At 43.7% G+C, this 11273-nt stretch overlaps 1 protein-coding gene across 4 annotated transcripts; it reads left to right on the top strand.

Moving 5' to 3' along the window:
• The first annotated feature begins 1722 nt into the window (after window positions 1–1722).
• LYSET (lysosomal enzyme trafficking factor) lies at window positions 1723–4638 on the top strand. 4 transcript variants are annotated; one of them, XM_071557630.1, is made up of 4 exons: window positions 1723–1871; window positions 2435–2537; window positions 3390–3476; window positions 3785–4638. In XM_071557630.1, the coding sequence occupies exons 3-4, from the start codon at window positions 3472–3474 to the stop codon at window positions 4194–4196; spliced, it is 417 nt and encodes a 138-aa protein (XP_071413731.1). In that variant the 5' UTR covers window positions 1723–1871; window positions 2435–2537; window positions 3390–3471; the 3' UTR covers window positions 4197–4638. The 4 variants fall into 4 exon arrangements, with proteins under 4 accessions (XP_071413731.1, XP_071413732.1, XP_071413734.1 ...); XM_071557631.1 differs by lacking the exon at window positions 2435–2537; XM_071557633.1 differs by lacking the exon at window positions 3390–3476.
• Window positions 4639–11273: the final 6635 nt, after the last annotated feature.

The following is an 11273-nucleotide window of genomic DNA, read 5'->3' as shown; positions in this document are numbered from 1 at the left end:
CTTGTGTCACTTTCGGTCTTTAGGCCAACAAGCATTAAAGCACCAATGAAAAAAAAAAAAAGAGCATGGTTTAAGGTGTAGTTGCTCTGTGCCAAAGAATTTATATTTCTGCCTCTTGTGGGCTCTGGGCAGTGTCTCTTCTCCCTAAGGATACCTGCGGCTCTGTGCACCGAGTCATCAGCTGTCCTGAGTATCACCCAAAACACCAGCTCCTAACACTGTCCATCGAAACACCAAAGAGCAGGATAAGCCACCATAAATGTAACTTTGTAGCAGCCTTTACATGCTGCCCCACACGCACCTACTGCATCCCCCGCACGGCAGAACATCCTGTGTGTGTATTTATTTACACCCAAACAAACGAATGTCACTGCTTTAGCACCTTTAATTTTTTTATTGGGCATCCCTTCTTCAATTCTCTTTCATTCTTTTTTAACTACAGCTGGATGAATGTAAATTGTGGCCACTGGCTGCTTTCTCTGTGACAAACAGTGGTTATCTCATGGCTTCGGGAACACTCCGATTTAGTCACCAGTTTTAATTTCACACAACACTCTGCAGTCACCAAACTGACTGGCACAGCTCCTGAATTCAGGGAAACCCCTGCACTCACAAACTCCCGCAGCATCACTGTGGGACCGTGCACACTGAATGGCACACACCAGCCCCAATAATTTCTTTGCACAAATCAAATAACCTTTTGGCTTCATTACAGGATTTTCTGCAGTAGATCACAGAATCACAGAATGTGAAGGGGTTGGAATGAACCTTAAAGATTTCCCAGTCCCAACCTCCCTGCCGTGGGATATGTATGTATGTATGGCCAGACTTTGAGAACGCAGATTTTGGCAGGGCTCTCCCCAGTGCCCTTCCAGCCTGCGCAGGGGATTTTTTAGGTGAGGCACAGCGTGCACAGAACTGGCCTCACCGTTTAAGTCCCAAGGTCCATTTGCCACGGCCGAGCGAGCTTGGACAGTGACAGTGAAGTCCTCGGGACTGTCACAGCACCCGGTACTAACCGGGGCTGACCCTGCTGAGCATCCGAGATCTGACGGGATGGGATAGCAGGGAGGCATTGAACTGCCGGGGACGGTCCCCCCGAGCCTCGAGCTCAGGATCTTGGGATTCAGAGTCCAAAGTGCTCTCCTTTACACCACGGGACTGCCTTCGTGGGATAATAAGCGTGTAATATTTCCTAATAGGCAGTTAAATGCCACCCTGACGCCCGATCCCGTCAGATCTCAGAAGCTCAGCAGGGTCAGCCCCGGTCAGTACTTGGATGGCAGACCTGACAATACCGGGGGCTGTAGGTTCTACTCCTGAGGACTTCACTGTCACGGTCCAAGCTCGAGGAGTTAAACGGTGGGGCCAGTTCTGAGCACACTGTGCCTCACCTAAAAAATGCCTTGCGCAGGCTGGAAAGACACACCCGCGGGGGGAGAGCCCTTCCCAAATCTTTGTTTACGAAGCCGAGCCATGATTCCCTAATAATTTAACTCAATAAGCATGTCTGTGCATCAGCATACGCCGTTTCTAGGCACATGTGCGTCAGTTGTGTCACCCCGAGCCGCATTTGGCCCCTGCCCCCACGAGGGCTCCGCGCGCGCCGCCGCCATTTTGGGCGCCCCCCCTTCCGCAACCTCGGGGCGCGCGCCCGAACCAAGATGGCGGCGGGCCAAGGCGCCCGCCCCGGATGCGGCCGCGCGCGCGGGCCGGGCCGGAAGTGGCGGCGCGGCCGGCGGGGCGATGGCGGCGGGCGGGCAGCGGGGCGGGCCCGAACCACCCGCCGCCTCCCGGCCCCGCGCCGCGGGCTGAGGGGAGCGGGCCGCCCAACGCCGCCCTCCCGCTCCCTCCTTCTCCGCCGGAGGAAGGTAAGGGGCTGCCGGGGCGCGACCCGTGGCCGCGAGGCGCGGATTCGGCGGGAGGAGAGCGCCAGTACGGGTGAACGGAGCGATATCCTGGCGGGTGTCCCCCAAATCTTTGAGTTACAGCGGGGTCTGGACACAGGATACGAATGAGGGAGCTCCGGAGCGCCCCCTCCGCCTCCCTCGGTTAGCCCGGAGCTCAGTCTCCTCTTCTGGCCGCTGCTCAAGGGCAGGATCGAAACCCGCTCCTGTTTCCCTCTTAAATCTGCTGTTTCCATACTGTTTGTGCTTCCCGTATGCACATGCCTTCCGAAGATTTGTTTTCTTGGAAGGTGACAACTCGTGAGCCAGCTGGGAGTGCCGGCCCGGGGGAAGGAGCCGCTTTCGGGGGCTCTGCCCGGGCCACTCACAGCTCCTCACACACATTTTTGGGGTGTCCTACTAAACCTTGGAGTCCGTGTATCAAAGGGAAACGTGCAGCTGAGTTACGTGGAGGGATGAGCTACACAAGGAGTAGCAATCGCAGACATAACTAATGGCATTCTCGGGTGTTTACTGTTCTCTCTCAGGTGTTTGCTGTTCCTGTGTGTTTGATTCTTTTATCCACCACGAATGCAGGAGGGCGAGAGCCAGAACAATTTCTCCAGGGCTACCCTGACCAGATTCTGTCAGGTCAGGATTAAGGATATCCTTCACTTACGTAAAACCAGGAAGTCTTCCATGATTGCTAACCAAATAGTCTGTCTCAGAAGGGGTGACTTAGAAAGGTGTAGTGATTGTTTTATCACTTAGGGTAAATTCTCTCATGCTTCAATGAATCATTATTGTTCTGTATGCATAATTTATTTTTGAATGCACATTTCTGCCTAGTATTTTAAGGCCTAATATGTTCTCTTAAAACAGCACTGCATAGGTGGATTTCACCCCTCTCTTAAAAAATGTAGGACAAGTATAAGCTCAACAGTCCAAAAAAGCATGTTTGTTAGGAGAACCCTAATCAGCTGCACTGGAGCAGTGGTTTTCCCTTCCCTGTGCAAGGGCTGGTTTGAGGGAAAGAGGTGATGACTTCACTTGTGTGGAGGTACTTCAGCTGGAGTGTTTGTGACTGGTTTGAAGAGCGTTTCCAGTCACCCAGACCCCTGCTGCCAGCTGGAGATGTGAAGCAGCTAAAAATTGAGCCCAGTAGTATCTCTGGTGCTCCAGCAATTTGTGCTTTTCCTGGAAAGTGCCAGTTGAGTGGTGTCTGGTTTGTTCTGCACCAAGGCACTGAGAAGTACAGGTGTGCAGCTCCCTTCCCATGGAAGGGCTGTGCCAGTTGTTTGCACTGGGACATGCTTACAATACCTTCATGTGTGCAAATACATACCTTTAGTACATATCTTCTAATGTTCAAATTGAAAACATGCTTTTATATGGTTCATGGATGGGCACTCAGCTAGAGCTTAACACAGCTGATGTTGCTATGCTGCAAACAAGCAATGACACTCCTGTTACTGGCTGTACAGCAGCATGTTTGTCTTGCAGATGTCCAAGAACTTTCCAAACTTTACATATTTATAGAGAGTTTTGTGTTATCCCACCTGCCATCTAGAGACCCTGAAGGCAAATGGGGTAAGTAGCCTATCCAATTGATGACTTCTGTTGTGTTCACTCAGTCCTTGGCATTAGCTGGGTCCGTCCTGTGAGCCAGCAGACCCCAGAGTAGCCAGAGCCATTGCTGGGGCTTTGTGTGTTGTTACCTGTTGCTGGCAGAGCAGTGTCATTTTCTATGATGTGGAGAGAACTCGGGTCTTCAGCAATTGATGTGTGTGCTGTTTTAACTAATGTGCAATGAAAAGTTACAGAAAGTTAACACCAGAGTTCATCTGTGTGTCCTCTTTCTCCAAGTGTACTGAGTGTGATGTCACCTCTTGCTGCAGGTGCAGAGCATGGAGAATGATGAACTTCCGCCAGAGGATGGGCTGGATTGGAGTGGGGCTCTACTTGCTGGCAAGCGCTGCGGCTTTTTATTACGTCTTTGAAATCAACGAGACTTACAACAAACTGGCACTGGAGCACATTCAGCAGCACCCCAAGGAACCACAGGAAGGAACCACATGGACGCACTCCTTAAAAGTACGACTGCTATCCTTGCCTTTTTGGCTGTGGACTATAATATTTTTAATACCATACTTACAGATGTTCTTGTTTCTCTATTCCTGTACAAGAGCTGACCCCAAAACTGTTGGGTACTGCATCATTCCTATCTGCTTGGCTGTTATTTGCAATCGCCATCAAACATTTGTGAAGGCCTCTAATCAGATCAGTAGATTACAACTGATTGACACTTGAGCTCAAGTTGTAGCTTCTTTTGCTGTTTTGAAGCGATTGCATATGCCTGATCTAATCACAAGACTGAAGTTCTGAGTGAAGGCCAGAAAGAGCCTTTTCTTTCAGAGTGATGAGCAATGAAGAGAGTGACTGTTTTCTATTTAAAAAAGTAACTACAAAGTTTTTTTAATTATGGATCTATCAAGTGGCCAGAGTGGGAGAGCCCTGTGTGACATGTGATGGAAGGATTTCTTATTTTGCCTTAATGATGCAAAATTGCAACACTCCATCTGAAACATCCTGTCGGGAAACAAGTTTCTGCTCTGCAACTTTACTCCTCTGTGCAAAAAAGTCATTTCTTATGTTTTCCCTTGGAGTAAAATCAGTGAAAAGATACTTCTTTTGTGGTAAATGTCAAAAGAAAAAAATGAGAACATGATTATAAAAGCTGTACTTTACGTAATTCTTTGCTTTTTCCTTTTTTTTTCTAACTAATATCTACATCAGTGCTGGTTTTTATTGAATTTTTAAAAAATAAGTTTAGATAAAAACAGGAAGCAAAGAATAAACTTCGTGCAAACCTTTAAGGGGAAAAAGTACTGTTTTTCCTGTGGTAGCTACTGGTTTTTTTCAGTGACCTCAGCAGTACCACACTGTAGTGGGTGGGCAGTGAGGAGTGGCATAGGCCTGGGGCTTGGTGCTTTAAACTATTTCCCTATAATGTCAAAAGCAGCTTATGCTGGAATTGGCCCGTAGTCTGCACAAAAATTCGTGTGTGTGTCCTTTTATCATCTCATTTGATATAATTACAAGTTTTTGAAATTTATGGCCATTCTGATTTCACTGCAGACATGATGCAAAACCATGCTCTGGGACCACTGATATATTAGGAAGAGCTTTGATTCTGGGAAAATTAACTGGTACCAGGTTGAGGGGTGCTATGAACAGGTTATAAGACAGATAAACATGTTTCTTCTAGAAATTCAAAAGAAGTAAGATACCTTCTCATTGTTTCAATGAATGCAAATTTCTTCAGTCACATTGAAATTCCACTGGGATTTCTTGCCGTAGTTTCCACCTCTATTTTCAGTGCTATTTTGGCACAGCATTTAAGTCTGACTGCTGTATTGTGTGCTTTAAGACTGAATGTGTTCTTTCCTCTTGTCCCTTTTTGTTTATTCTTAGAATAACTAAGTTTTTGACCTGGCCATGAGAGAAGTAACTTCAGAAATATGAAAACAGTGTAAAGTACACTCTCCAGAAGCAGTAGGCCCCAAAGAATTACCAGCTAAACTCCTCAATTATAATTCCAACTGTATGTGATTGTCCATATCTAATCATGACAAATGATGATCCATGTCTGACTGCATTAGGAAATCCTGGAGCATATCAGCTGTATCTCACTTTGGAAAGAGAACACTATTTTGAGTGTTGCTGTGTTTAAGCACAGCAGTTACAACACCCTAAACTTTCTGCTTGCATTTGGACGTATTTTGAGACACTGGTTTCAATTGTCAGCATCTGTGTTTGCACCTGAAAACAATGTAGCCTTTGCAAGAAGGTTTTGAGTTCTAAGTGCAATATGAGAAGGAAGGAGCTGCCATCTTAGTGTGCTGGGTAAATTATAAACTCTGATGAGTATCTTTGGAATCAGAACTTTTAAGTTGTGTTGTTTCCCAACTTTTAAAATCACCATGCTATTTATCTATAAAATAAAAACTTTTCAAAGTTTATAAACAGAAGTCTGTTAATGCAGATGCATTTCAATGGCTTTTCTTTTTTTGTTTTCTTTTTTTGCATATGCTTGTTGCCAGATAGCAGCACTGGCTGGCTGCTGCTGTAGCTTGCTCTCCTGTCCTTTCCTCAGGGTGTGGGTTCCCTTCAGCTTTTTTGTTGTGCTTTAATGCTCTATGCCCTTGTTTGTAGCATCAAGTTTTGGGATTTTGTTGTGCTTTTATGCTCATGCCCTTGTTTGTAGTATCAAGTTTTGGGACTGGCTGGATGAAACTGAATCCCTTTGTCGTTTCTGTACCTTTGTGCAACACGGAGATGCCTCTGGCCGGCCTGTTTTAACTTGATGCTGCAGTTTTAAACTGTCCACATGGAATTACTCACAGAGCAGCAACATATGAGGAAGCATCAAAAATAGAAAATCATAGGAAGAACTGCCTAAGTTTCTGTTGTGCAAGCATGTGACCTTTAGCAAATTCCTGGGCATGCCTGGTGGGATGAGCCAAAGCTGCCTGAATGTGGAGCATGTGCTGTGCACAGCAGGACTGACAGAATGGAGGTTTGTGTCTGTAGACTTTTCCATCAGAAGCCTGGTTTTGGATTACAGCTGTTGACAATCATAAACTTTACAACTGATTACAGAAAGACACACAATCTAATTCAAGCAGTGCTGTGTAAAGATTTGAGCTTTAAGTGGAAAGCAGCAGTGGAGAGAATTAAACTGTCAACACAGCGTATTTGGAATACTAGACAACAGGAGTAGGAAGAGAGCAAAGTTAGCTCTGCTGATGCTTCCAGTGTATTTGGCACCAGGGGAACATCAAGAAGTCTTAACCGACAGAGTAAGTAAAGGAAAGACTATAAAAATTAATGATAAATTGGTTTGTACTGTAGTCTTTTAAAAAAAGAAGTAGCGAAATCACTTTTAAGCTTCATTATTCTGAAGATTTGTAGGTACTGTCAAGGCTAAGTAGTTCTGAGTTGCAAAAGAGAACTGCTTGTAACACAAATTGACATAATCTACAAGTTTGGGTTAATCAAGCTCAAAGAAGTTTTACAACCTTTTTAAAGACTACAATACTTCTCAATTGTTCTTGATCATAAGTGGCAGATAATGGCACAAATCTGTTTCTAAGGCAGTGGCATTTATCTAGGATAAGATTAGTTTATGCTAGAACTTGCTTATACAAATCTGTTTAGTTCTTTTTACTGACTAGGCAGCAAAGATGAATTGCTGCAACCTCGACTTAGGGGTGGGAAAGCTGTTGTTACTTGTACTCTGACTCTCATACATTGACTGAAAATGAGTTACCTCCAACCTGATCTTGAAGAGCTTCCTACAGCAGGAGCTGTAATAATAGAGGCAGTAATGAAGTCCTCAGAAGATTGCTAAACTCCACCAGCTTAGTAATCATTTACAGCTTTAGCCTTCTGCCAACAAAGTGAGTACCTGTACCACAAGGGTGATTAATATTCTTCTGTGTGCCACCTACCCTGGATTTCTTTTATTACATTTGTGTCACAAGATAAAGCATCATCAGACTGCTTGAACATCACTTGGGCAGTCTCAGTTTCTTTAGGTGCTCGACCTTCACCTGACAGTGCCTTCCCAGCTCAGGAAAGTGTCTGTCACAGGTTTGTTTGTGTAAGTTCTACTGAGCCTGTTCTTCCTACCGTGGGGGAGCAGGTCTAATGAAGGGCATAACATCAGGCTGCAGCCCTTCAAACTTGGGACAGAAGTAAGTCACAATAGAATGTGTTCCTTATGACACATTTCTTCCACCAGCAAAGTAGTACTGCAAGCTTGTTTTTTAATTAAAAATATGAGTGACTTATCCTTGGAACAAAACTTCCCAGTTTGTGCAGGGTACCTATTAACTTCCCTTATTTTCTCTTGCCTGGTGTATTGTCTTCTTAAAGTAATGTGCTCTAGTTTATTATGCTGTGTCTAAAAAAATGCTGCTTTTATGTGGCAGTCTCTGAGAACCTGTTTTCTATATATGACCTAATGCATGAAAGCAGTTTAATAATCTTATTACGTAGTTAAATTTTAAGAACTGACTTATCTTGTCTCTCCTTAAAGCTGACCCTATGGTGCAGGTTTCTTCTGGGAAGAAAGAACATGCTCCAGCCATAAGAAGCATAAGAAGGTACTTCTGCTCAAGTCAGTCCTTAAAGCCCATGACCAGTCCATTTGGTAGTGGTTGTGCCCAAAACCACTGTTCAGTCGTTTATACCCCCGAGTGCTAACCTAGTAACACATATTAAGCCCCATGATGTCCTGCCAGATCACTGTGCATTCTACAGAAAATATGATATTTGTACTGGCTTGTGCATAAATGAACTTTACAATGAGTGGGAATCACACAAGGGCTGCAATGGGTGAGTTGCATTGACACCGTTTAATGAAACTGATGACAGTGGATCTTTCTCCTAGGAACAGTCTTGCACTTTTAGACAATGCCCTAATTATTGGACAAAATGGGATTGCCCCATTTCCCTCTCAGAACTATCTGAGTGCCTAATAAATCTCACACTTGTGATTTTAAACTTTTTAAATACGGAAGACTACAACTGTTAGATTCCTCAGTGAACTTAGCCTCAGAGTTGTTCAAACCAGCAAATTCAGTATTTCAAAGCAGTAACAATAGAATATGTCATATAATCTGTTTTTGTGAAGATGTATTTTGATATTTTTGCTGTTCTGTTTTGTAACTAGTAGAAGTAGTTAGAATCATAGAATCGTTGGGTTGGACAAGACCTCCAAGATCATCGAGTCCAACCCTTGGTCCAACTCCAGTCCCTTTACCAGATCATGGCACTCAGTGCCACGGCCAATCTGCGTTTAAAAATCTCCAGGGATGGTGAATCCACCCCCTCTCTGGGCAGCCCATTCCAATGCCTGATTACTCTCTCTGTAAAGAATTTTTTTCTGATATCCAACTTAAATTTCCCCTGGCAGAGCTTAAGCCCATGCCCCCTTGTCCTATTGCTGAGTGCCTAGTTGATTCTTGTCTAAATACTACCAAGAGTTAAGTATCACTTAATTTCTTAAATACAAACATACCAGCATCCTTCCCTTTTATTTTAGTAAGGAAATCCATTGAGCCCCTCCTCAGGCTAGTAAGACCAAGTTCTGTTAGTAAGACATATCAGCTGCAGCAAACAGTGCAGGTGTGAACTGAGCTTGTTCTGTGTCAGCCTGACATTCGGTTAGGTACAGAGGCACTGCATCCCTCCGAGATGAAGAGTGTGCCATCTCTCTTCCCTCAAAGTTCCCTCCCCTGCCTGCAGTGCAGGGGCCACAGTTAATTTAGGGGCTCCACAGGAGGGGTTCAAAACTCAGCTGGAGGGTAGGTCCTAAAACAGATTTGTAAGGTGGGAAACCACATCACACTGAAGCTCCCTGTGCTCCGTAACCTGTTGATTTAGGGCACTTCAGTCCAAAGCAAACTTACAGTTTAGAATTACATAAGGTCCCATGAAACTGCAGTGCCCTTTTCATCACATGAAAGATTTTGTGGCTACAATAAGGACTAGAAAAGATTTCTTTGAAGGCAGAAACTTGAGTGGTTGTTTTTGACCCACTGTTCATTGGTATCTTCTGGAGCTCAGATGCAGCATGTTCCTGTGTCCAGGCCAACAGAAAAAAGAAGTATTTCATTTTTGGAGTGTTACCTGCATTTACTGCTGTGCTAGTAAAATTAGGGTTTGTTGTGTTAGACCAGAGGTTTTCAGGCCATGACGTGCCAGTGAACTGTTTACAGTTTATATGTAAAGGCCACAAATTCTTTCCTAAGGTTAAATGAAAAGCAACATTTAACCTTTGGCAAGAATTTTTCAGCCTTCCCACAGTTTGCACCATTGCTGGAGTGTTTAGTCTGGAGGACATCAGGAACAAGATAAAAAAAGGGAAAAATGCTGCTCTCAGATGTAGCTGTACAACAAGTTTCCAAAGCTGCAGAACAGAACTTATTAATGAGGTCATCACTTTAGCACAGGTCATATCAAAGAGCCCTTCTGGTGTATTTATCAGGCTGGGGTTTTGTACTAAATGTTGCCTTTTGCATTTTGATAAGCCCCTTCCTGCAATAAATTATCTACCCTAGAACACTTGAAGCATTTTATCATTTTAAGATTTTGTGGCTTGACAAGAGATCAGAATTGGTTTGTGTAATTTTCTCTCACCCTAGGTCCTCAGCAACTAAACTTCCCTAGTCTTCTGAGTTGGTCTTTTCTTCTCAGTTATGTCAGAGTCTTATCTGCCAACAAATTTTTTAGAATAAGAGTACATAAAGATGTCAATGATACATTTCTGACTTCATTTCTGACTCTCCTCCTCCCCCCATTTCAAATGAATGAACAGTTTTGTCCTCATAAAAATGGTTCATTTATTCCCATACTTTGTCCTCCATATACAAGTCCCAAGATTTGCTCAGTTTCCATAATACATAAGCAATCCATGCCAGCAGAACACAGGAAAATAAACCCCCTAAATGCTTTTCCCACTATTAAGTCAGGCAGTTAATTTCTGCAAGTCTCTAGGGTCTGGCTAACAAGAGTTTTACACCTGTTCACTGAAGAACGCACCAAACAAAAATCAGGAATTAAAGTAACATGTGGGAAGCACTGACAACTTTCTGTGACCCTAATGACATTCTGCATGCTGCATTACTGTGAAAAAAGATCACACCACCTTAGCAGAGATTGGGTTCTGCTGGTTCATACAGCCCAGGACTGTTACACCTAATGTACTCACAGGTGTTGCTTATTTCTATTTTCTCCCCCTCTAAAATAACCCGTGTAGATCTACTACATTTCCCCTAGTTTATGTCTAGATTTGGGTTTAGAAAGCATCTCAAAAACTCACTCTGCTCTTCTTTTTTCTTATTCTTAGGTAATACTGAGAGTTCTGCATAGGCAGAATATTAAGCTATGATGTTCCTTTTACTTGACTTAGCTACCAAATAAGCTTAAAAATCAACCTGGATAAAAGGCAGTGATGGAAGAAAGTGTATAAAGATTGAATGTTCCATGAAAAAGGAGGAAGGAAAAAGCTGTTTGTAAAAAAAAGGCTTAGTACAAACAGTGGTTTTTGAATTGTGGAGTATTATCAAAGTCACACTGGCTTGTTGCTTTCCTGGCTGATACGAAACCTGAGTTTTTGAAACCAAGATTCCCAAGACTTTCAATCCACTTTGTCTAACTTCTTCCAGGAAAATACTTGATTGATGGGTGACTAAACCTTTTAGATAGGCAGAAATAATCTTCCATTGTAGGACTGTACAGGAATGGACAGTGTCCTGCACATGCTTTTTAATTTCGATACTATCATTGCCTTGCTTTCTCTACATACAAATAGAAGTC

Source organism: Pithys albifrons, chromosome 6 (genome assembly GCF_047495875.1).
Source record: "Pithys albifrons albifrons isolate INPA30051 chromosome 6, PitAlb_v1, whole genome shotgun sequence".
Lineage (NCBI taxonomy): Eukaryota > Metazoa > Chordata > Aves > Passeriformes > Thamnophilidae > Pithys > Pithys albifrons.
This window is presented reverse-complemented; position numbering and strand designations above follow the sequence as displayed.